The sequence below is a fragment of the Pteronotus mesoamericanus genome, unplaced genomic scaffold (genome assembly GCF_021234165.1).
Source record: "Pteronotus mesoamericanus isolate MK-2021 breed Mesoamerican mustached bat unplaced genomic scaffold, CSHL_Meso_final contig_557, whole genome shotgun sequence".
Taxonomy (NCBI): Eukaryota; Metazoa; Chordata; class Mammalia; order Chiroptera; family Mormoopidae; genus Pteronotus; species Pteronotus mesoamericanus.
The window spans coordinates 5,251,955-5,278,362 of NW_026555200.1; the positions used below are offsets into that span (position 1 = coordinate 5,251,955).

General features: G+C 42.7%; 1 protein-coding gene across 7 annotated transcripts in view; it reads right to left on the reverse strand.

The window, feature by feature from the left end:
• Window positions 1-26,408, reverse strand: part of KIF1B (kinesin family member 1B) — a 131,170-nt gene that overhangs the window by 12,696 nt on the left and 92,066 nt on the right. For all 7 annotated transcript variants that reach the window (XM_054579767.1, XM_054579764.1, XM_054579766.1 and 4 more), the window contains 13 exons: window positions 22,962-23,080; window positions 21,709-21,794; window positions 21,268-21,397; window positions 20,925-21,087; window positions 18,432-18,522; window positions 16,386-16,504; window positions 15,689-15,744; window positions 13,534-13,642; window positions 11,596-11,662; window positions 10,850-10,934; window positions 9,636-9,741; window positions 862-976; window positions 15-148 (listed from right to left, as the gene is read on the reverse strand). In XM_054579767.1, the coding sequence (XP_054435742.1) occupies window positions 15-148; window positions 862-976; window positions 9,636-9,741; window positions 10,850-10,934; window positions 11,596-11,662; window positions 13,534-13,642; window positions 15,689-15,744; window positions 16,386-16,504; window positions 18,432-18,522; window positions 20,925-21,087; window positions 21,268-21,397; window positions 21,709-21,794; window positions 22,962-23,080 (1,380 nt within the window). The remainder of the gene's footprint in view (window positions 1-14; window positions 149-861; window positions 977-9,635; window positions 9,742-10,849; window positions 10,935-11,595; window positions 11,663-13,533; window positions 13,643-15,688; window positions 15,745-16,385; window positions 16,505-18,431; window positions 18,523-20,924; window positions 21,088-21,267; window positions 21,398-21,708; window positions 21,795-22,961; window positions 23,081-26,408) is intronic.

Here is a 26,408-nt window from a genome sequence, read left to right on the forward strand (position 1 = left end):
TCTCAAAAACTTACGCGTCTGGTGACTTGGAGTAGCCGCTGCCAAAGAGGCTGCGCAGAGAGCGCGGCGGCGAGATCCTGGCATCGCGAGAGTAGAAGACCATGCACACATCCTTGGTGATGACAGCCGGCTGGATGCAGTGATCCAGCTGCAAGCAGACGGGAGTGGGCTCCGTGAGCGGCAGAGAAAGCATCTGTGACAGGTGTCTGCGGACCACCGCATTTGCAATGCTGGTCCCAGACACGGGGGCTGGAGGGCTTCAGCTCTACCAACTATTTCAGCAGCCACGCCGTGGACAACACGGGCAGGACTGAGTGCCATTCCTTGCAGATGCATTTAGTTTTCACAAATTTTTTCAAAGTGTTTTTTGTAATAATGGCTAATGTGTATTATTTACACACTTCTAAGTCCTTTTACATGCTATTATCGTCCAGCTTAAGAGACGAGGAAATTGAGGCACAGAGAGATGCAGTCATTTGACCACAGACATGCAGACAGTATTCGGCAGCACATGGGTTCGGACTCACACAGGCTGCTTCCGAGTCTGCATGGTTAGCCCCTACGAGGCCCTGCTCACAACCACAAAAGCAGGGGGTGAAGTGTTCTTAAAACCATACATTCTTTGAAGAATGGTGATTAGGCTGCTGAAGCTCAAAGAAATGTCATGTGACCTTTTGATTAGAGAGAGACTGGGAACAGACCTAAGACAATCAGAGCACTCAGCCAAGGATAATAAAAGAAGCACCTCAAGGATGCAGACGGAGGGGGAGGCCAGCGGGGTCTCTCCTACCCGTCTCCTGCAGGAAGCCGCCCCGCTCAGGGCTGCCTGTCTGTAGCAACATGAGTCCTGGCTCTCCTCACCTCTAAGTAGGCCGACAAGGTCATGTAGATCTTTTCCCCATACGGTGTTACTCGGTTGAGGAGGAGGGAGTTGTGGAGGGAGCTGTCCCACACGGCCTCGAAACGGTAGAAGGTCCTAAGGTCAGAAAGCAAGAGGGAGTCATCCAAAAGAAGCTGAAGTCACCTCAGTCCAGATACTGTCACTGTCAGTAACATTACAGGATCTTATGCCAATCAATGCTTTCAATTTACTGAAATTTAACAGCAGAGCGGAACTGCTCTTCCACCTGGGAGAAAAAGGTACCCCACCCCCCGACCCCACCCATGATCAAGGGACACTTAGCTAGTCTATTTTTTTTTGGACACGTTTGCTTCTCCTCTGACTAAAATATAAAAATGGCGAGATCAACCAAAGAGATTAAGATGAAAAGGGTAAGTGAGAATGGACAAAAACTGAAAGAGGAAAGAGAGACTAAGTATGCCCATCTGCCAGGCAAGAGCAGGAAGCAAACACTCAGTAACTTGTAAACTGCAATCTTCATATCACAATCCAGCTCTGCTGAGCCTCAGAAATGTCTCGCACCTATCTGGGAGAATTCATGGGGGAAACAATACAGACAGCTTTGTTTTAAATAAAAGAACAGGAAGTTATTCTTAGCTGAAGTTTCAGTAAATAATTTTTAACAACAAAGTTAGTCAACTACTATTCGTCAGTTTTCAAAAAAAAAATTCACTTGAAAGTCAATCTTACATTTAAGTAATTAGAAATTTGATTTAATAGACATCATAACTTTTAAAAGTTGTTCTAATAGCTCTTTTCTTGCCACAAGTAGAACAACACAGACCCTAACTGACATCAGCCCTCCACACCAGCACATCTCATCAGAGGCCATGGACTGAGTAACAGCGGTGTTACAGGTCAGCTCCCAACACCACGCAGGCTCCTGCTCAGACCGCCGTGGCAAGTGTTGGGGAAGACACCTTGTCGACCCAGCAGAGTGGATTTCCCACTACCATTAGCTCTCTCTATGTGTACTATACCTCACCCGATTCAACAGAAGTCTTAGACACCTGTTCTAGCGCTATACCGTCCTCCTGACTCCTTCCCACCGGTGCTGTCTGTTCCAGATTTCCAATAACAAACAGCTGGCATATCTTATCTCTAAGCTGTCCCCATGTTCCTTTCTCCAGAAATGATCAGGAGGAAAACAACTCATTTCTAAAAGAACTCCTTAACCGCACCGCGTTCTCCGAGTGCCAGAGTGTGAAGCCTGATCACTTCATTTTGTAGCTGCTCCTAGATCTAAGTCTTCTTGAAGTACTCAATACTTTCTCAAAGATTTAGTTTCCCAGGCCACATGTATGGATCGAGAAAATTCTCTACAAGGCCACCAAAGGAATGTAGGTACAACCAACATGACAAAGACAGAGAAAAAAACCAAGAACCCTGAATAGTAACCATGACACAGGACAATGGAAGCCTTTCCATGACTCCTGAGCTCACTGGACTCAGCACAAGAAGGCTTTATGCATCCACAAAGCCTTGTTTGGATCAAATCTTCACTTTACTTTGGTTTGAGACAAATTCAATATTGGGTGGCAATTCCCACCATGTCGGTGGAAGCCACCGAGGGCTCTGTCACCTTGAGACTGCACTTCCATTGCATCCCTGTTTGTGGAGGTGGAATGGGACCTACCTGATGCATCCCAAGACCTGGATGCACCCAGGCTGAGGTGGAAGGAACCCTCTTCTCAGTGGGAGGGCATTTGTTGGTGTGGGGTCACCTGACAGACAGTCCTCTCACTGCTGCCTACAACCTGAGACCACACCTGAGCACCTCCCAGCGCTACCCTGTAGGCTTCTTGGCTCTTTCAAAGGAGGCAAATGTTTTAAATTTGTGTAAGAAAACCTCTTGACATTTTTGTCTTCAGGTTTTTCCTTAAACTAAGGAGAAAACTTCACTGGTAGAAACTTGGCTAACATAAAGGAATTTTTAAAAACTGACTTGAGAGAGGAAGAGGGAGGGGGGTGGGAGAGAAGGGGTGGATAGAAACATCAATTTGTTATGCCATTTATTTATGCATTCATTGGTTGACTCCTATTATGTGCCTGATTGGAGATTGAAACTTCAACCGTAATGTATAGGTACAATGTTCTAACCAACTGAGCTCCCCAGCCAGGGCCCATAAAGGAATTAAAAAAAAAATTTTTATTGTATTCTTTCTTTTTAAAGATTTTATTTATTTTTAGAGAGAGGGGAAGGGAAGGAAGCATTGATGTGCAAGAGATACGTCCATCGGTTCCTCTTGCTTGCCCCCAACTGGGGACCGGGCCTGCAACCTAGGCATATGCTCTGACCGGGAATCAAACCTGTGACCTTTTGGTTCACAGGGTGATGCTCAATACACTGAGCCACACCAGCCAAGGCTCATAAAGGAACTTTTGACTCCACTAAACTCCTCTTTATTGTGGGAAGGGGAGTGGTTTCTTCTTTGCTTTGTTTTGTTTGGTGCTTGGAAGTTACTGCAGCACATTCTTTTGGAATACCCACCAAAGGTGGCAATTCTTGACAGGTGGTTGTAAGAAATACAACCAAGTCAGGTAAGAAATGTCAACTGAATCAGCTAGCAAGAGATTTTAGAGTTAGATACAGGGCCGAATCCTGAGACATGTTTTCCTATATGGCTCTTATGTGGTTAGAAAATGGTATCAAATGGATGTCTCAAATGTCTGAACAATGCGAGGGAGGGCAGGGGGTGGGGGTGTGTGCGTGCGTGCGTGTGTGTGTGTCTTTTTCAAAAAACATTAAAACATTTTAGGCTATATTGTCATATATCCCTTTTTTCTTCCCTAAATTGAATAAAGAGAGAGGTGGGAAAACTTTCCTTCATTTTTTTTTCTATTCAAAAGAAGAAAATAAATAGATCAGACAAGCATCCCTGACAGCAGAAAAGTTTAACAAAAAAATACTTCTCACAGACTCAGCTACCCAAATAGCTAAATTGGTCTCTACTACCATTTAAGGAGAAAAACAAAGAAAAAAGTTAATGATGCAAAACTACATACAGAGCAACAAACCTTTCAAGCTTTTGACAGAGGACAAAGAGAAGAGAAAACAAAGCCTGAGAGTCTCTATGAATGAGGGGAGGAACATTCTGTTTTGTAGTGCAGAAGGGGAAACCCTGACGTGCACAAGAATAAAAATGGACAACCTTAGTAGATGCAATGAGAAAATAAGGAAGAATTCTACAAATCCTTTAGGAAGCTATATGCAAAATTCTACACACAGCAGAAAGCCCAGGGCACAGCAGGTGCAGGGTAGCATTTCTCTATTCCAGGTTTGCTTAGGTTTGCGTGGGAAAACACTAATAAAAATAGCAGTCAAGGCAACATAAGACATAAAGCACTGATAAACTAGAATCTCTATGTGCAAAAAAGCAAAAGCAAACAGAAAATACCTAGGAATATCCTTATCAAGAAAGAGCCTGCAAAAACATAGAAAAAGCTTTTGTTAGTGCAGCAAAAGAAAAAAAAGGGAGAGAAAAGCAGAAGAGAAGAAAATATATAAAAAAGGCCATTAAGCAAAGTGAATTCAAGTGGACATTTAGCAGAGAACACCATGGGACACAATATATAGAGGGATTACAATGACATGCGCCCCTTTCCCTAAGACATTCAAATAGAGAAAATGCTGGGCACGGGGCGGGGGCGGGGGGGCGCGGGACGTTGGAGACCACCTCTATCAACATCCCTTTTGGAAGGGGCTGTGTGTTGGAAATGGCGGGAAGCTGCTGTGGATTAAGGGAAAACAAGTCAGGTGAGCAACATAAACGAGGGACTTGGAAGAAGAGGAGTAATGACCTGTGTGAGTCACACTCCACTACCAGTATATCAGAAAAGCCTCTAATGTATATACACAATACACGCACACTGGAGTTCCGGAAGTTCAACTGTAAACATTAAGCCCTAGGCAAAGAGAACACAAGCTCTCTTCACCAAACTCCATCTAGTAACTTACCACATTGACTTACGTTTTCCATGTCCCTAAAATATAAAGACTGATGTCCATTTCTCATTGAACATTCGAAACTAGAGGTATTTCTTATTTATTCAGACTATTCCAAAGAGATGACCTGTAAGCTTATCAAGTGTAATATTTGGTTCCAAACCTGTTTATGCAGTTTTATTTGTGAACATAATAATCTAATTAAATATTAAGCAAATCAATGAGACATGAGGGCAAAAAGAATTTTTGTTCAGTGTGAATCAAAATTAAGTGTAAAAAATCAGATGACCATTTTAAAAAGGTTTGATAATGGCAAGTTGTATAAAAAAGTTATTAAGTGTGGGTGAGGTCAATGTAAAAGAAAGGGAAAGTAACAAACTTTTAATGTTAAATGATAAAAAATTTAAAAGATTTGGCACTTAGATTTTTTAAAATTATATTTTAGTGATTATGCTATTACAGTTGTCCTGATTTGTCTCCCTTTGCTCCTTTCTACCCAGCACGCCCTATCCCCTCAGACAATCCCCCCACCATTGTTCATGTCCATGGGTCATGTGTGTCGAGTTCTTTGGTTACTTTATTTCCTACATTGTACTTTATATCCCTGTGGATATTCTGTAACTACCTATTTGTACCTTTTAAAAAAAAGACTTTATTTATTTATTTTTATAGAGAGGGGGAGGGATAAACAGGGAAACATCAGTGTGTGGTTGCCCCTACTTGCCCCTACTGGGAACCTGGCCTGCAACCCAGGCATGTGCCTGGGCTGGGAATCAAACCCACGACTCTTTGGTTCACACGCCGGCACTCAAGCCACTAAGCCACACCAGTCAGGGCCTATTTGTACTTCTCAATTCCCTCACCTCTTCACCCATTCTCCCACACTCTCCTCCCATCTGGCAACCATCAAGATGCTCTCCATCCATGATTCTCTCTGTTCTTCTTTGCTTAGTTTGTTTTTTAGGTTGAATTGTTGGTAGATCTGTATTTACTGCTATTTTATTGTTCATATTTTTGATCTTTTTCTTAAATAAGTCCCTTTAACAATTCATATAATAATGATTTAGTGATGATGAACTCCTTTGTTTTTTGTCTGGGAAGCCCTTTATCTGTCCTTCGATTCTAAATGATATCTTTGCTGGATTGAGGTGTCTTGGCTGTGTACCTTCATTTCATGACTTTGAATATTTCTGGCCAATCCCTTCCAGCCTGTAGTTTCTTTTGAGAAATCAGCTAACAGTCTCATGGGGACTCCCCTGTAGGTAACTAACTGCTTTTCTCTTGCTGCTCTTAAGATTCTCTCTTTAACTATAATCTTTGGCATTTTAATTATGATGTATCTTAGAGTGGGCCTCTTTGCATCCATCTTGTTTGGGACTCTCTGTGCTTCCTGGACTTGTATGTATATTTCCTTCACCAAATTAGGGAAGTTTCCTTTCATTATTTTTCCAAATAGAGTTCCAATTTCTTGCTCTTGCTCTTCTTCTTCTGGCAACCCTATGATGTGAATGTTAGAATGCTTGAAGTTGTCCCAGAGGCTGCTTACACTACTCTTGTTTTTTTGGATTTTTTCTTCTTCTTGTTCTGATTGGTTGGTTTTTGCTTCCTTATGTTCCAAATCATTGATTTGATTCTTGGCTTCATTCACTCTACTGTTGTTTTCCTATAAGTTGTTCTTTATTTCAGTTAGTGTATCCTTTGTTTCTGACTGGATCTTTCTTATGCTGCTGAGGTCCTCCCGAAGTTCCTTGAGTATCCTTATAACCAACAGACTGACAGACTGCTTATCTCCATCTTGTTTAGTTCTTTTTCTGGAGTTTTGATCCATTCTTTCATTTGGATCACGTTTGTCTCCTCGTTTTGGCAGCCTCCCTGTGTTTTTTTTCTATGTACTAGGTAGAGCTGCTCTGACTCCATTTTGGTAGCATGGCCTAATGTAGTAGGTGTCATATAGGGTCCAGTGGCACAGCCTCCCCTATCACCCAAGCTGGGTACTTGAGGCGTGTCCTTTGCGTGGGCTGAGCACACCTTCATTTTGTAGCTGAGCCTTGGTCGCTGCTGGCAGATCAGTGGGAGGGACTTATTCACACCAATCAGCTGCAAGGACTGGCTATGACCACTGACTAGCAACCTCTGCCCTCCATGGAGGATGAGCTGTGCAGGGGTAGGGTACAGGGGCAGCTCCGACATGGTCTGTAGCTGACTACTGGGCTGTAGGCTCTGGGGTTTCCCAGAGGATGCAGGCCAAGGTCAGACTCCACCAGTGTTCCAGGGCCACACTGCCTGAGCTCTACATCAATCTGAGATGGCTGCTACTTGTGCTGGGCTTGGAGATTCCCAGGCAAAGCCAAGCTGTGAATCTAGGCTGGCTGCCACAAGTGCCAGGCCTGGGGCCACTTAGCATGAGGGACAGGGGTGCCGGGGGCTCACTGAGGCCGGCTCTTGCTTGTTTGACAGGATTTAGGAAGTTGTGAGGTGTAAGCCAAAACCAGCCATTCATATGGAACAGTCAGGGTTAACGGTTTGCTTTGCCCATGGGTTGGGAGTCTTGGGGTCTCCAGGGAAGGGCAAACAGTGCGCGCTTGGATGATGGAGTCTCAGGTATGGCACCTGCCTGCTGGCTCTGTGGCTCTGTCAGGGGAGGGCTCTGAAAAGGGACAACAGCCTCTTCCTGCCTTCCTGTCTGGGAGAAAACCGCCCTCCGGTTCCCACCTTGATCCCTGACCCTTCAGTTCCTCCCTGTGTGCCACTGGTGCCTTTCAAGCTGCTACCCCAGCGTTAGAGCTCAGAGGGAGTGAACCTAAGTAAGTGCCTGTGTGGATTCTTTAAGGGGGACTGCTCGGGGCTTAGCAGGGACTGAGTCAGTCTAAGTTTCCTTCCCTGCTGGTTTCTGCAGCCAGAAGTTGTGGGGACTTATCTTCCTGGCACTGAACTCTGGGCTGGGGAACTTGGTGTGGGGCTGGGACTCCTCGCTCCTGAGATACCCCTCTCGAATTTTTATCCAACACATGCAGATGTGAGACTAGCCCATTCCACGTCTCTGCCCCTTCTACCAGTCTAGATGGATGTGGTTTCTTTAATTCCGTAGCTGTTGGACTTGTATTCACCTTGACTTCTGACGGTTCTGAGTGATGGTTCTGAATGATGGCTGTTCTATAATTTAGTTGTGGTTGTGTGAGGCGGTGATCCGATTTTACCTATGCTGCCATCTTGACCAGAAGTCAGCACTCAGATTTTCATAACAGGTTTCCAGTTCTTGCTCCACCAAATTAAAAATCATAGATGATAACTTATGGATGTGGTTTCGCAAGAAAGATAATCAGACATCCAATAAATGCTCCTACAGTTGAAGAAAAGGTCTTGGCCCGACAGTAGGAGCTTGACAAATTAATGTACACTTACAGAATTTAAATTAAAACAAAAATATTTACAGTGTTCTTGACTTAAGTCAACTTCTTTGATTAAAGCTAGGTTTGTATCATCAAAGATAAGCTGCTCCTGACAAAGCTGAATTCTTCTCCTACAGAGCCTGACTTGCTACTGGGCAGGAAACGAAGGATTCTTGAAGGTTATTCTAACGTAGGCAAGTTTAGCACAACCAGCATTTCAACCTAACACTGTGTATTCTGCTAAGTGCCCAGGGAAATTTAAGATATACTTCTCACAGTTGCAAAGAAAATGTGGTAAATGTCACTGATTTTCTGCTGTAAATGTCCAGCAGAATTAAAAACACTGGGAGGAGTTAATGCTGACTTGTGAGAATGGTATTGCTCAAGACTTTGCCCAGGAACAGGCCGGGGAAGGTTGACGCTCCCTTCTTCATTCCTGCCGCTCACCCCTCCCCGCTCCCGCACCTCTGCCCTCTCTTTCCACAGCCCCTGCCAGTGACTCTTACAGGCAAAAAGCAGGCGCTTGTTACTTTTTTTTTCCTTCTTATGCAAAACTATGACACATGGAAACCAAGAGAAAAAAAAATTAATCCTGGCCCAAACTTTTAATTCTGTTTTTCCCTATTGTCTTATTTTTCTCTGTCTCTTCCCAACACAGCTCTGAGCAAGTCCTTCAGGAGCAGACAGGCACAGGTAAGCCCTGTGATGCAAAGACAGCGTTCTAAGCCTGCGTGAGAACACACATGCCTCCTTCCCAGCACTTAACGAGGGAACGGAACGCATCTCTGTGCACAGTGGCAGAGCTCCTTTCCTGGGGAGGTAAGAGGGCCCAGCTGATGGTTTCCAGTTTGACACGGGAACGTACAATGGTTACTTTATACAGTATCTGTCATCAACTGACTATAAAATGGAATATTAAGGAAAACTAATTTAAAATTAAAAGGCAGACTACACTGGCAGCAGCAACAACTACACACAAGCAGGTTCACCATACCCAGTAGGTCATGTTTCCAGGACAGCTAGGACCGAGAGAACCTTCTCCACAGAAACCACGTCACAGGGAAACTTTTAGTCTTAGCACTAATGAACAGTACTTTTTGCACCACTGGATAGCATGCTGAGTTTTCTTTGTCTGCTTTTTCTCTTTCACTGTGTTATGTCTACTCCACATAGGAGAGAATATTCCTACTCTCTGAGGGTGACTAATCACACACACAGCTCTCTCATTATTTCTGTGCTTATTCGGAGGAAGCAGGGGGCAGGGAAAGAAATAGGAGCTTTGAAGTAAGAAGGGAATGAGCTTCTTCACCTAAACGGGAGCCACTAATGAGTGAGGAACCTAAGGGAGCGCCCATCAGCCCCACGGGGCCGACTCCTCACACTCCTTAGGGTGTCCCACCTGCTGGAGTTGTGGGAAGACTTCAGGTACTTGGCAGAGATGATGTTTAGGGAGAGGATGGCATCCACTGCAGCTTCATCCACCTCAGCCTTACTCCTAATCCGGCCTAGAAGAAATAAAGAAACCAGAAAAGGGGTATATTGAAAAAAGAAAGCATCTCTTCTGTTTTGTATAATAATTTTCCATGTAAGTAGTAATTTTCCAAAAGCTTGAAAACCACTGTCCCAGACAGGGGAAGGTATAATCTTCCTTCCAAGGGTTCTTGTTAATATGGTCCACAGACTCCCAAAGGGGTCTACGGATAGAATTCAGAACGTCTGTGAACGTGACTAGGAAAAAAATTCCAACTTTATTTTCATGAACCTCTACCTGAAATTCAGCACCTCCCTCAATCATGGAGGGAGGGGACAAACCACAGGAGAATCAGCAGTACCCATGACTCCACCTCCAGTAGAGATCACAGATGCTTTCATAACGCACTAATGTAAAATATCTTCGCAGTCATTGCTACTCTGAAACTATAGAAATTCAATCTACTGTTTACTTAATGCAGCAATAAGGAAGAGCTTACATTACAAATGTTTAGTATTTTAACAATTGTTTCAATATTATTAGTTCCCCCTGCAATATTAAATACTTTATTTTCTACCTTTAAAAACGTAATTCTGAGGCTTTACTACTGCCGAGGGCCGAAGGCGACAGGAGGCTCGGGCCCCACCCTCCTGCCCTGCAGCCTGCACCGTCCTGCGGACGACCCCCTCACTACGCCGCGCTTTAGTTTCTCCACTCTGCCTACGGGTTACTAGCCATTTGCATGTTAGACATTTACCTTGTTTTCATACTTTAAATGTTTCTGTGTGGAAAGCAAAACAAATCCCTTCTAATTTCTTTGGAACCTATTCAGATCTTGTTCCCTTGTTCTCATTCTGGCACTAAGGATCAAACTGCTTTGTCCATATATATGTTGTCTCTTCAAACAAAGGGCAAGCTCACAATGAGCATAGACTTCTGGCACAAGACCATTCCCACAATAACTGAGTAAAATAATGGCTGAATAACATATCCCTAATGATGGAGCTGAGGAAAAGTAGTAGTTTCAACCTCATGGCCTCTGTATTCTCCAGTACAGTCTCACACAGTCCCTGGGCTCCAAACAGGAACACCTTAATCTCTACAAACCCTGGCTCCATCCTTAGCCAAAGGAATGCACTCACCTACCACCAGTTCACGAACATCTTTCCAATGAAGCTCACTCCCCTTCTCATGGATAATGGTCACTGTGACTCGTCGCTGGATGCCCTGGATAACGGAGCAGGGTTGTATTTTAGTAGGACAAACTATTATTTCCTCCTGTTTGTTGTTTTCTGGATTGTCTTCTATAGGGGAAGGCAGCAAAGAAAGGGAAAGAAAGAGGGGGGATGTGCTGTCCACACTGTTATCCTAAACAACAGGATGCAGGTCAGGGAGCGAGGAAAAGCCAGGTTCTGCTATGGCTTTAAGCAAAGATGGACAGATTATATGCCATAGACGTGAGGCTCCCAGCTCCTCTGCCCTCAGCTCCATTCCTACATTTCATGGCCAGATTTTTGTCCACTGAAACCTTCACCCTCTATCCACATTAAGAACTTTCGGCTGTAATAGCAGTTTCCAAACATCACAAAATGAAAACTGTATGAAATGACATGGAAGCTGAACAAATTACAGTGAATGAAGCAAAATCTCTTATCAAAATAGCTCTCCTTTATATTTATATATAAAAGCCAAGGGTATGCATAAGCCAAGATCTGAGGAAGAAACATTAAAAACAAACATACAAAAGAAAACAAAAAAGAATTGGACAATGTCCCCTCATTTCCAAATCCCTCAGAAAAGGAAAGGAAACAGAAATGAGCTATGTTCCTTTTCTGAAACCCTTTTTCTCTGTTTCCTCCTAGGCCCTCTTTTGCTCCCCTATTGGTACCTGGTGAAGCAGAAACGTCCCCTGGCAGGGCAGGCCTGCTGTGTGGTCAACCACAGCTGGGATGTACCTGTGAAAACAGAAATGCAGGAGGAAGGAGTTAGCTAGACCGTCCACATGGACTAGTGCTGCTTCACCGACAAGGTCATCCCCCGGGGTCTTTGCTTATCTAAGCCCAGCCCCACGTTTTTCTCACCGGTTTCGCACTGTTTTAATCACCGGTCATTGGCATTTAGTAAACCTTTTCACAGGTCTGTGTCCCCTCATCCTCACTAGACTGAAGTACTCAAAGGACAGCAACATCTTTTGGCTTCATCCCAGCCCCTTGCATGACAGATATGCCATCTATAATGGGTAACCATTATGGCAAGTGGGAGGCAGTACGAGATCATTCCAGATTCTAGATCATTTCACAAGAATTAGAAAGAAATTAACTCAGTAAAAATCATTACTGTAACTACCTCTTTCTCATAATGGAAGTTATAATCACATTATAGATCTGTCTAAGCAAAGTCACATTTCTTAAAGCAACACTTCTGACAACTGTCCACAGGACTGGCGGAGTCACACCTCACACGTAGCAGGAACTCAGTCACTGTCTCACGGAGATGAGCTTAACGGTGGCGCTCATGCTATACAGCACAGGGAGGCTCATGAGGACCACACTCACCCCTGCCCTCCGCGCTAGCTAACAGAGGCCTGTGCCTCTGGTTCAGGAGGGGAACGTTTTTTGTGTTTTTTCCAAAAGCATTTTAGAGATAACTATAAGTAATAACATTCACCGCTTAGCTCATACAGAGAACGTAAGCTGATGCTGATCATTTGGATCCAGGACAATGGTCCTCAGCTGGGAGAGATTTTATTCTCTAGGGCAGCGGTCCAATGTTTGGCAATGTTTGAAGACATTTCTGGTTGTTACAGCTGAAGGGGAGGTGCTACTGGCACGAAATGGGTAGAAGCCAGGGTGGTAGCTAAATAGTCTACAATGCACAGGACAACCCTCGACAACAGAATTACCTGGCTCCAAATAGAGCCAAGGTTGAGAAGTCTTGGTCTCAGCACTCACTCACTTGACAATGTATTATGTGCAAAGTGCTTCTGACTCCCTTTGCTTTACTGCTGGTAAAACCCAGTAGGTAGGTTCTCTTCCCTCCTGACAAAGTGATAGTCCGCATGATCTTGCTGTTGTTAACAGGAAGGTAAATTATTATACTAAGTATTGTGTTGGCCAAAAAGTGTTTAAGTTTTTCTGTAAAATAAAATACGTATTTTTCATTTTTACCAATAACTTTATTGATTTGGATATTTTGAGTATGTTGGCCATCTCCCAAAACTGGCTTCCAGTAGGTAGAGGCCAGGTGTGTGGCTGAACATCTTCCAATGCCTAAGAAAGCCCCACAGCAAACAACTTTTGACACATTTGATCAGTCACAGTAACTTCTTCATATACTACAAAAATCTTTTTCTGTGTTTCAGTTGCCTTTTTTTGCCTTTCTTGAAATAATAAAGCGTAATATGCAGAAAATGTTACATATCTTCTTCCATCTTCAATATTAAAATGGCTGCACAAAAATTCATCAATTTTGATGTTTTTTAATGCACACTGATATGACGGCTGTCACAATGCAATCTAACAAAACTGTTTCAAATGAAGTTTAAGATAACAAGCACTACTAGAGCCATGGTACAGAAAAAACTAAATAACCTTTTATGGCCAACCCAACAGTCAGCTCTCTGACAAAGATCTGATTCAAAGAATAATATCAAGACCACCAAAATTCAATTCGAAACTGAATTTGACAGTGACAATGATTCATGAACCTGAATACAAGAAGAGAAACTCAAAATTACAATTTCTAATTTTGAAAGTTTGCCTTTCTTTAAAAAAATAAAGAAAAAAACCACTTTGCCTTCATTAAAAGTTTATAAAGTTGGACTTACTCTCCTGTAGGCTCCAGTTCGCTGATCTCAAACCAAACCAGGAGGTCATACTTGCTCATGCTCTGGCCAAGACTGGTTTTGCTCATGGTGTTTAACTTGGTGGCTGGAACTTTTAAAAGTTTTAGAAAAAGTAAAAAATCTGATTCAAGTCTACTCCATAAAAGAATAAGCTTCTCAAATGTCAGACTTTAAGGACCCACTTGGGAAAGGCAGCAAGGGTCAGGGGATAGATCGCAATGCAGAAGACCCAAAGAAATTTCAACGTCAACTACGTCAGAACCGCTAAAAGCAGAGACCGAGGAAAGGGCAGGGTCGGCACCCTTCTTCCTCTCAACAACCGCACCCAACGGTAAGAAAACAGGTTTCGCGCCAAGTGAACGTGCTCACAAAACCATTAAAAACCTTCAGACTCTCGCAGGGCCCCGTACCTCACAGCTGGGCGGGACCTATCCTCCAACCCAGGGGGGTTCCTGAACCTCCCTGCCCAGGAATCACCCAGGATGTTAAAGACGGCAAAGCCCATGCCACACTCCAGGCCAATTAAATCACAATCTCTAGGGCTGGGACTCAGTCCCCTGAGAGGTCTGAAACTGCCCAGGTGATTCCAATGTGCAGACGAGTTTGAGAACCTTTATGACCTCTAAATACAGGGTTCTGTAAATCTCTTGTCACGCATTTTCTTCAGATTTAAATTCCATATTCTTAACTGTATGTTATGATGAAGTACATTAGCCAAAACAGAGTATTTCAAGAATTTCAGATTCTACATCACGGGCACCTTGAAACACTACAGAGAACCTCTGAAGACCGGCGATGCAGCGAGGGCCCTCAGCTCAGTCCCTGAGAGCTCTGCAGTGAGTGAGAGTCCAGTGACTTGGGATCTAATTATTGTTCGACCTCTAAAGAGCTATGTGAGGTTGGTTGAGTCGCCTACTCTCTGGGAGACTGTCTCTTCATCTATAAAATGTAGACCCTAGTATTTCACCTGCTATCTCAAAAAGGTATTATGAGGATCCCCTGACACAGTGGAGGTAACAGGGCTTCATGAGTGACACAGCACTGTTCACACACGGAGCCTGACAGCATTACCCATCCTGGCTGAATTCCACGAGTCGGTGATGCTAGTCAAGAGGAAAATAGGGTTAGTGATTCTGGCAATCATCTAAGGGTCGGGAAGCAAAACCGGAAGCATTAAAACAAAAAATACACATATACTAGTAAAAACCTTAAAGTTAAAAATACTGATGCAAAGGCACCAAACGAGCAAATACAAGGAGCTCTCACCCTCAGGGTGAGGTGGAAGAGGCACAAGTGAACAGGGTGCTTCCTAACACGTGTCTGAAGCACACGTGGCAGGCTCTCGTCAGCGCGCTGAACGCTGCATTCAGCTCGGGTGGCAAACAGGAAGGTGGGTGTCTCACACAGAGCCAGGCTTTAGGGCAAGCCCCCGAGGACAGCTCCGCATCTAGGCTCTACGTCTAGAGCTAATTTAGCTACTAACCATCTGCTTTAGGTACCCTCTTACTCTGGCAGCCGGGGACTGGCAGGAAGAGAAAAGGCGGCCCCAGACCAGCCCCATCCGAGAAGCGGGCAGCAGCGGAGCACGAGAGCACACCTGCGGCGTGCTCAGAAAATGCCTCCAACACGCGCGCGTTCACAGAGCCAGACACGAGCAATCGCATCACGGCAATCTTTCTCTCATGGCCTGAAGGCAGGATGGAGATGAGAGCACAGAGGTGGGGAGTGAGCACAGGGCGGGGTGGGAATGTGGGCAGTGAGGGAAAAGGGTGAAATAAACAAAGAACAATCAAAACAAGGTAAGTAAACATGCAGGATAAATTTAATGTGCAAAGAAACGCCCAGTCACCTGACAGTGGCGGGGAGGTACACACACAGTGGAGAGAGTCAGGAACAGGGGGCTCATGAAAGCTGACAGTAAGAGGACCAGAGACCGGCAGTCACAGAGTTCTACTGTTTCTTACTTCTTATTTTAAACCATAAGCCAAAAGCTCTAGTTCCTGCTAGACACAAGGATACGTAAGGACACACAGAAATGGAGCAGGAATTTGAGTATGATTTTTATCTGAAAAGCCATTCAGAATAAGAGATGCATTCACACAGGGAACATCAGGCAAAGAATGCAGCCGGCGCTCACCTGGCTTGGAGAGAGGCATGGGCGGAGGGAAGAATCGTCGCGATGGCTGAGGCGGACTGCAAAAGAAGGAAGACAGAGGTCGTAAAGACAAGATAATGTCTCAGGCTAATAATAATGGTATATTTAAGTCCCCTTTAGACAGAGATGGTTTGTACTTTCAACTCCAACGTAGTATCAGACACCAGGCATAATTTTCCTCAGAGTAAAACTGAGGCTCAGACATTTTACTAAAAGTCTCCTTCTAAGTCATAGCTAACAAATGGAATAGGAGAACTCTTCTGTTAACACTGACCCCCTGCTATCCTCCCAAGGCACCCGCTGCTGCTCTCCTCGCCAATTTTCGTATCTCCACTGGGAGCTTATGCTTCATGAAATTCTCGGTGGTTAGGAACAATTACACACAATTACATGCCGTATCTCTGTCACCTCACCTTTCAGTCCTATTCAAAGTCTCTTCCTACAAAAAGATAGTACTCAGGATCACGTGGGAAAAATTCAATTTGCTTTACCTAACATTAGTGATTAGGTGGCTTAGAAAGAAAGGTGGTGAAGTTTCTAAAGAGGAGACAATGGGCAGCAAATATGCTGTTATTTAGTTACCTTAATTCCTCAAAAGATTTCTTTCTTTCCAGCAAATGACAGTAACAACAACGATAATAATATCAACAACAAAAATCTATGCTCATTTGGCCCTAACCTGTTAAGGTCCTGTCCTTGCAGGTGAGGTGGGTGCTGCTGGTAATGCCCGAAGACTTCAAATACGATAGGCTTGGTTTTGATATATTCCACAAATGACTCGGTGACCTCCACTGCAATCTAGTAAAGAATAAAGCCAGCTAGGTTAGGGAAAGATTTATCTGAAGAAAACACTTTTGCTGCAATCAGAGCTTTAGCACTTTTGAGTACTCGGCACGCGCTGGGTATTTTACTATGCAGGCCTCCCACAACAAAGATCAGCTAGGGTCTCTTCTGGTTTTCATTCTGAAGTAACTTGACTGAGCTTCAGGCATTCAAGACCCTCCCTCCCTCATCTCCCTGAACTGACCTCTGCCCCCTGCTGCCCTTCACACTCTGACCATTCCCCGTAATCCAACTCACCTGCTCTTTCCTCGTGGCGCATGAAGCCGGCCCTAGGCTGCAGCCCTGCCTGCAAGGCCCTCCACACCCTCACACCTCTAAGGCATTCCTAGACCTCAAGGCCCAGCTTAGATATTGCACTAACACCACTAAGGAAAACACGGCTGTTGACAGTGTGCCAGGCACAATGCCAAGTCCGACCCACCTCTTTAAAATTTTATTGTACTTTTTTAGATAGGGCGAGGAAAGGAGGGGAGAGGAGGAGGAGAAAGAGGTCAATTTCTTTTATGCCACCCACTCATGCATTCATTGGTTGCTTTTTGTTTGTGCCCTGACCAGGGATCAAACCCACAAGCTTGGCGTTTCGGGACAATGCTTTAACCAACTGATCACCCTGCGCTTTTCTTATTTACACTACATCCTCCAGAAAATCCCCCCACTTCCTTTCTATACCCACCCATTCTCCCCCAACAAAAAAAAAGTAACTCAAAGTACCTTTCTGTTAATGGAAATTATTTTCCCTTCTCTTTACTCCCATTGCATTTAATGAATATCTTTCTAACGTCTCTAGATCTTGTACTACCATTGATTAAATGAGCGTTTTATTTCCCTATCATAACGGTGAGCTCTTCGGGGATATAATCCTCTGATTCTTCAGGGCACTCCCCAGGGTATCAGGCACAGTCCTCATGCCCTGTAGCCAATCAATGTTTACTGGATACATGCCTGCTCATATTTACACAATTAAACATAAAAATAAAACAGTGTGTTCTGTGTTTGCTTGTTCCATTTCTGGAGTTGTCCTTCCCTCTCATACTTTGGAGAATAGACATGGGCAACGAGAATGAGGCCATTTCATGGGGTGGTGAGGATCCGGGGGCCAGAGCCACATGTCTCTGAGTTCAAACTCATCTCTGCCTCTTCCTAGCTCTGTAACCATGGCGACTCTGACTGCTCTGTGCCTATGTACGTTATCACAGCTGTGACGTGGGGATTAAGATCATCTATGGCATAAAGGTGAGAATTAAATGAGTAAAGACACAAAAAACATTCATAACACTGACTGACAGAAAACAAGCTCTCAATGACTGTTAGCTGTTGTGATGAGAGTGATGACTTCTGAGTAGAGTTTGAGTGACCCTTCTAGAAGAGAAAGGAGGTCTGTTTTCTTCCTCCAAGTATGAAAGAGCTGTAAAAGGCATCAATGGATTCATCATAGTATCAGTGGCAGGGAAGACAGAATTTGAATCTTAGTTACAAAGGTATTTGATAGTTATTTCCTTATTTGTAACTGAACAATGTAAGCACCTTAGAGTTTTAAGGACAATAAATATATTAACTTTAACAAACTCATACTAAATGCTTACTTGTCTAGGAAAGAAACACTGAAACAACTCAGCACATTCAAAGTGATGGAAGATTTCATTGGCAGATCAGCCCGGACACTGCTCATGAGGCCCATTGTAATTCGGAGGCGGCCAGCTGCTCTGCCCACTCCCTCCATTGTCTCCTCTCCCCACAGAGCCTGCCTCGCACAGCCACTGCGATCCCCATCTGTCCTGGGCTGCGAAAGCCCCTGGGAGCCTGCACGTGACTACCTCACACCAGCCACTTCAAGGTACCGCCAACCCGCAATACACCTGGCAAACACGTCCATGTCACTTACATTCTGCACATGATAAAAGCCCAGAGGACTTCCTCTGCCATTGTTTTTGAGGGGTTCAGTGGAGAATGCTTCATCATGACGATGCAAAAAGCTTAATGGAGAAATAAGACGTGAGAATTTTTCATTAAATGGTTTCATCAGGATCTATGTTGAATAAGCTCAAATTGGATCATATGGAAAAGAACACCCACTCAAGGAGAATCTTTAATTGAGCAAATTATTTACATGTCCTTGGCAAAACATTTTCCATATCACTCAGCATTTAAGATTGTATTTCAAAAATGACTGGAAAAAATGCGCCAAGCCTGACCATTTAGCTACATCGATGTACATGCAGAAATGCCTGAGAGCGCGTGATAAGTGAATTCAGTGACCTCCTCTTCCTTTCTGGTTTTCACTGAAAATAAAAATTATGAATTGTTTTGTATAGGAAAGATTTAGCAGATTCCAGCTCACACAAGATAGTGGTAAACCTGTAGATGGCGTACCTGCCTAGGAGTCGGAGACTCCTATTAAAATATGGTCATTGCTTATATTTTCTGTCCTTTAAGATGCAAATGCCACTCCTTGCAAAAGGTCTGTCCTGACTCACCCAAATAGTTGTGTTCCTGCAGCACTAGAAACCTTTTTTCCCTCAACAGTGATGATTTCACTGTTTGTAATAATGTATCCATAAGCCTATCTCCCCAAAAGACAGTGAGTTTCTCTCACAGGCTTGAAATAACAGAAGATACTCCTGAAATATCTGTTGAATCAGTGGGCTATGTTTATCTGTTCTCACAAATAGCGAGGTTTTATTATTTTTCTCTCCCTCCCTGCTCTAAGTCTGAAATAAAAAGAAGCAAAGAATTAAAGCATCCTCAGTACCAAGATTCACTGCCAGACAGAAACACCCATTAAAGAACATCCCACATCCCCTCCAGAAAAAAGGGAAAGAATACTTTGAATCGCGGGGTAGAGGCCAAAAACTTGTCTTCCAAATTAGTTCCTTAAGTCTGAGGACTACACATTTTGCCCAGCAGAGCTGGACGATCTCTGACCTACTCTCCTCCAATGCTCTGCAGGTGCAATTATCCTGGGGTTCCACATGGGTGACATGTGGTATCAGTCACACTGCTCTAGAGCTGTGTCTTCCCTATGCAGGCCAGATAACAGTTTATAAAGGCCAAAAAAGGATCTGAGTTTTCTTTCAGCATGAGTCAATACGCTCTTTCCTCTAGACATGTTGCTCTTTTTTAGGTGGTTTTAGGACAAAAGTCAACATACTACCACTACTTCAGACCAGTTAACCATGTAGGGTTTTTTTTCATTAAATACAACAGGGTCCAGCAGAAGTAATGCCTGCTTGAGTGTGGTTGGTAGGGTAATAATATGGGTGTAATAATTTATAGTGTTAATTTGAACATTTCATCTAAAATGTCATATGGTGTGCCTGAGTGTGATAATGTTATGTTAGAGAATTACATGCTTACAATTTTGTAATAAAAAAAAAAAGGGGGGGGGGCGTTATTTGTGCCGGGCCCTAAAAAAAACTGATTCACCTATTCCATCTAGCCAACTCCATCTCACTCTAAATTTGAAGCTTATAGTGAAAACATGTTAAATGGACAAAACCAAAAGCACCAGGTGGATATTTTAACGATTATGAGTTATAGAAAATTATATTTGTAGTAATCACATTTAATTCAGGACTTGGCTAAACGCTACATAAGAGCAATGCTTTGTAAACTCCCTTAGGACCCCTCTGATGACCACATAAGGGAGAGGGACGGCAGAACTCTAAAGCAGTCTTTTGGTGGCATCAGTGGCAAACTGGGCTTTAGAAATGGGACATCATTCTCTTGTACTGTGGCCCTTTCCAAATACTGCAAAGATATGTTGATGCTTGGAGGTATTAAAACTTAAGATTCTCAAAAAAGTGTTCCTTCCGTAGGGAGGCTGTGAGAAGGAAGCGCCTAGAATATAGGGTCAAGAGGGTTACAGGATAGAAAAAGCTTGTAAGTGGATGAGAAATAAGACCTGTCACATCTTCTCTACATGCTACTTTTTTTTTCAATTGATGTAGAATATTACTGTTCATTATGTTATTTAAATTTTCTGTTTCCCAAGTATCAATTAGGCATAATTGGTAACTAAATAATTCACTGCTTTCAGATTTGTTTATTAACAAAACATTTCAGCATAAAGAGCATTAGAAAGGCTAATAAATAGGCTTATCTGGGTCAGAGCCTATATTCACTGCAGAGAGGGACAGTCCACAGCGGCACTTTCAGCAGGAGATAAGGCCACATTCCTCCCCGCAATGAACTGTTTCATATCATTGTAGGTTTCCAGTTCCCATTATGATCTTGAGTGAAGAAAGTGTTTTATTTCAGAAACTGGTAGCACGTATTTCTAGGTGTGTCAGTGCCTCACAAATGTAAAGCAGCCTACAGAGCACAGAGGGCGTGGTCTGGGTTAACAGCTAGGTAGGGAGAGCGAGGGGCGGCTTACTTGAACTGACAGAAGATGTCTGCGTACTCTGGGAGGATCCCGCTGGCCTGCAACACGGTCACACGGAAAGTGAAGGCACTGCCCAGTTTCAGGTGGTTGCCAATCTCCTCAGAAAACCCTTCCATTACCATCTTCCCATCCAGCAAAGTGCTTGATTTTAAATCTAGTGAGGGTCAAATAAGCATACATCTGGTTCAAATAATGCACAGAACACTCTTCATAGAGGAGAGAGTAGGGCATTCTTTCCATTCCTAGTGAATGAAAGTGACTATCTCCTTGACAATGGTTGATATTCTTCTCTCTTTGAACATGTTCCTAATCATAGTAAACTGTGTCTACGCACCCAAGTCATTCATTCGATTGATTTCTTCTGGAGGTGTGATGACCTCGGAACTCTGGCCCTGTCCTTCCACAATCCTCAGCTCTTCCAAGGACAGACCAGAACGAGTCATTGCAACTGAAGAAAAGTCACTCTGAAAACAAGGCAGGGGGACGTAGATGACAAAGTAGCATAATAACACTTTTCCCCTAGTTTCCTTTCTTTTGTTTATTTGCCTAAAGATTAATAGTAACTATAAAATTATGTGGACTAAGAGTTGCCTGAGAAAAGACAATATAAAAAATATGAATTACTGTTGTAATTCTTAGACACCCTCTGGTTACCTATACGTTTTAGATCTAGGCAGAAGAACTGATCTCCAGTGCTGAACATCCTTCCTTCCTATAAAGCAGTCTACTTTCTTCTCCTTCCATCAGGTGTTCCTCTTCCTGGAAGGTTTCTCACCTGATTAAAGTACTCGTTATCAAAAGATATTTTGGCTGTTCCTGACTGTCGAATTCCAGAGCCATAATCAGGAGCTTCTTCATCCGCTAGGTAGGAAAAAAAAAAAAAGGCAAAGATTGAATGAGACTACCTATGGGTTGGGGAGGGGGACAACTCTTACTGGATTATAAAATAAATAATAAAGTAGTGGAAGCTTAGGTTCTAAGAACTTTAACACAAGAGGAGACACCAGGACAAGTCCTTTTGCTTAAGAAAGAAAACTAAGAAAGTCACACAGGCTGCTTTAAACTCTACTCAGTTAACTTCACCAACTCCCTTAGCTCATATGAGACTAGTTAGTAAAGAATCAGTTTTATTCTTGATATTGTTCAAATGTCATATCTAAAAATACTGATCCCGTCCTGGCTGGTGTGGGTCAGTGGATTGGGTGCTAGCCTGCAAAGCAAAGGGTCGCTGGATCGATTCCCAGTCAGAGCACATGCCTGGGTTGTGTGCCAGGTCCCCAGTAGAGGGAGCATGAGAGGCAACCACACACTGATGTTTCTCTCCCTCTACCCCTCTAAAAATAAACAAATAAACAAATAAAATCTTTTAAAAAATAAAAATACTGATCCCTTCAACTTGGTAAGATTATAGTCAATAATACTCAATAAATATTTTAAAATATTAGATTGTACTTGTGGAAACTTCCCTAAACTCAACAGTGGTGACTAAGTTACAGACTTCCATGGGGAAAAGCTGAACACTAAACGCAGCATAGCATTTAGAGATTGAAGCAGAAAAATGGCAAGAAATGGCCACATTCATCCCTCAGAATGCAGGTTGGATCATGGAGAAGTATCAGACTTTTGATCCATGTATTACAAAATAATAGCCGAAGGAGAGAAATGTCTAGAAGTACCCTGAGAGAACAATCAGGCAAGAAAAAATCTTGAAAATCCTGTGTTACTTCTGAAGCAGTTAATATACATGATTTAAAATGCAAATGACTTTTATAAAGTTTATCTAAGAACTGTCTTTCAAGTTAAAGGAAATCCCTTTACCCCATTATTCCAAAAGCTGTAGCCCAGACTAAACAGAATCTATTTCTGGTGCTTGGGAACAACAGCCAGAAAGGAAGCAATAAAGGCTTTCTCCAAGACACACAAATGCATGGCAGTTTGCATGTGTGACTGCAGCGTGGCCCACACAGAAATGCCTGCTGTGTCCAGGCAAAGAATCCACAGCTCTTGTGTCAGAAGAGGGCCACCTACCTGCAATGGCCTGTACAGCCACACGCAGAAATCCCCGTACTTCCCCCTTCTCACTGACAATGGCCACCCTGTGGATCAGGGGCACGGGGTACAGCAGATTGCTCAGGTACACAAATGCCCTAGGGACAGAAACCAGGAGACAAACATCTGAGCATCCCACAGACAGAGAAGCTGGCTGTGCAATTTGTCGAAAATACCTCTGTGAAACGGGGCTGGCTTCTAGGCCCTGTCTGAAGGTTACCTCTCTCTCTGCTCTGTACTCAGGCCACCTCCTGTCTCTTGTTAGCACAGTAAGTATATAAACAAATGCAAATACTTCATAACAGTTGACAGAGACCAACTTACACCAAATTAATTAATCCCTATAAAAACTGCTGCTGTAGGTAGAAGAGTAACAACTGGAAGTAGACTTTCTAGATACTAGTCTATAAATACTTCTAAGGGTGGGGAAAGGCAAACACATTAAAGAGCTTTACCTTTTAATGTAAGGAATTATAGAGAGGTTTATTTTGTTTTTCCCAATAGATAAAACAAATCAGGAGATAAAAAAGGCAGAAGAATGTGACTGAGATAAGTGTAAAATAGATTCAAGTCACAGTTATGGATCTTTATTTTTACTCTAAGAAATGACTACTATCTTTAGGCAGGGTTACTGGCATCCATGGGAGGAGAGGCTATGTAGCCAGGAGTTTCTGAGTAGCCAGCTTACAGGAGACTCTCGATGGGAATCAAGATAAATGAAAAGGGAGAAGACAGCGGATGCCTAAAGGGTCGCTTTTGCTGCTTAGATCCAAAACCTAATTCGGAAATGCATATACAAAAGGTAAGTAACTGATCTAACATTTTCTATTTTAAATGAATGGACAAAGTCCTATCACATTTGTATTCTTTTTTCTTCCACTATTTTGTAGCTATTGGTTTTTTTAAAGCAATAAAGACAGGTGATCACAAAGCTTAGTGAATAAGAAATTGGAGTTCCTACTGTTACTCCTCTGTCTTCCCACTTGACACATGCTGATCTTTGAACACAAGACAAGACAAAGAATAAACAGTTGCATCAAGAAATCAAACGTAACTAAACATGACACATATGTCTGTCTGATTTTTTCCTGCTCTGAAAAGTCTACTTTAAGACAGAGAAAAGGAAGATGAATGGGTTCTCGGGATTTCAACTCAAAATAATGAAAACGATTCTGAAAAAAGACAAAATACACCACAGAAAAACAAATGTTAAAACTTTAAGAGAATAAATAAAATATGAATGAAAAGTATTTTAAAAAACTGCAAATGAACATTAAATCAGATCAAATGATATCTACTTCCCTTTCAGTCTGCTCCAAAGGTGGGAGGGCAATGCTAAGAAACAAAGGGTTAAAGCTTTGTTGCACAAAAAACTAAAAAACGAAAAGTCTTCTTAAAAATTTACGAACAAGACTCTCAAACATCAACTACTGTGACAGAGTTTAGAGACTAAGAATTTGGCATAAGGTACCAAATGGATAATTTCACTTCCAAAGTCAGTGAACATACAAGACCACCTTCCTCTCTTAATGGCGATCCAGCCAGACGTGCCCACTTTCAATGCCTTGGCTATAAAGAGCCATTGCACGTGCTCATCCCCGGCCTGGAGTCCTCTCTGAACCCCACGGCCTGCCTCATGCCCTTAATGCCACATCTTGGGCGCTTATTCCAAACACCAATCTCTCATGCCAGGTCCCCCCAATGTTATATGATCTCAGTAACACACATGATTCCAGCATTGCTATGATTTACATTTACTTATTTATGTGATTATTTAATTTGTCTGTCTCAGCTCCCAGACTGTGAACTCACGAGGGCAGGAACCATGTCTGGCCTTGCTCGCCACTGATCGGTGACTGATTGGACATCTAAGTACATAAATAAATGGGAAAATGAATTGTCTTCCATCTTTAAGTATAGGTAGATGATTTTCCTAGAAAAGTGGGTTCCACCAGAGACAGCGAAGCAAAGCCGTCCAACTTTATACTAGGTTGATTTTTCAAAGCATTAGCAATAATGAATACTAACTGTACAGAACATGTTTAGATTTTTAACTATGCTTAACTAGTAATAGTTACTTTTTGATACTTAAAAATAGCTATTCAAAAACAGGAACCCCTGTTTTTAATTTTAACAGAGATTACCACTTGAGGGCACAGCATATCATGTTCACACACACACATTACAATGAAGTACTGTTTGAGCACACATTAAAGACAAGACTGTCTTTTCTGCCTATGGCAATGGCCATTCCAAAAGTGGAAGAATAGAAGTATTGTTACAGATTTCTCCTTTTAGAAAAGAGAATTCTATAATTGTATGATAGTGGCAGGGCTATCAATGCTGTATAAAAACTCTCCTCTGAAGTTTTTGAACTAGAATTTTAATAATTACTCCACATTCTTGAGATTCTTTATACCTTGACCTAGCAGACTGAAGGAGAACAGGGATGAAAGAGGGAAAAATGTAAAGGATATATTAGCAGAAGTTCTTTGAAGTTACATCAAAAAGGGAAACAAATTTTGTCAACATAAAGATAAGGAAAATCAGCATGGTTATGGTTCTAGCTACAGAAAGAATGTCGGGTCAGGTAGTTAGGTCACAGAATAACCATCTTTTGCCCCCTTTTAACTCAGGAGTGCAGCTTAAACACTTTACATGTCATCCCAAATTATGATGGATGGTTCATAACATCCCAGCATGCTATAAGAGAATAGCTAAAGGGACAAGCTCTTTTAATTTTCATATAAAAATTCACTGGAGGCAGCCAAGGAACAAAACTTACAAATGGAATTTCACAAGAAACTGGAAATTTTTATAAGTGAATTGTATTTGTAATTACATGCCAATAGAGGAAATCCAATCCTGTGAGTCACAAGAATAGGAAAGAAGTTGCTCCTCCCACATGTACAATGACCACTTTATAACTAGGTGATGTTGCACTGTTATAAGCTGTTCACAGATGAGAAATGTAGCAAGAAGGAAAACAGAGAGCTCTCCTTCACATTACCGAGGGCTATGATTTCACCTCCTCCTCTAACCTCTTGCAAGCCAAAGTTAGTTTTAGAACCTGGGAACCCAGACAAATGGGAAGGTCAATTCCTGAGCCATAGCGCCATAAATATTATTTTTGAAAGTCTGAGTTGAGTCGATTGCTTTATATCTACACTTAAATCTGATATGATTAAAATGAATAAAATGAGAGAGGAGATATAATACGTATATCTTAAGCCAATAAATTTCCACATTAAGTGGGGTTGTGACTTAAGTTTTCTATACAACTGATTCAAAATACAAATGCTTCTGGGTAGAACTTTTGCCCAGGACACCTCCTTTTGCCAGTGTGGATGACAGTGAAAGACAAAAAAGATCCTTAAGGCTCTTTGTTCCCCTACCTAACTCTTCGTATTACACTTGAGAACCCAT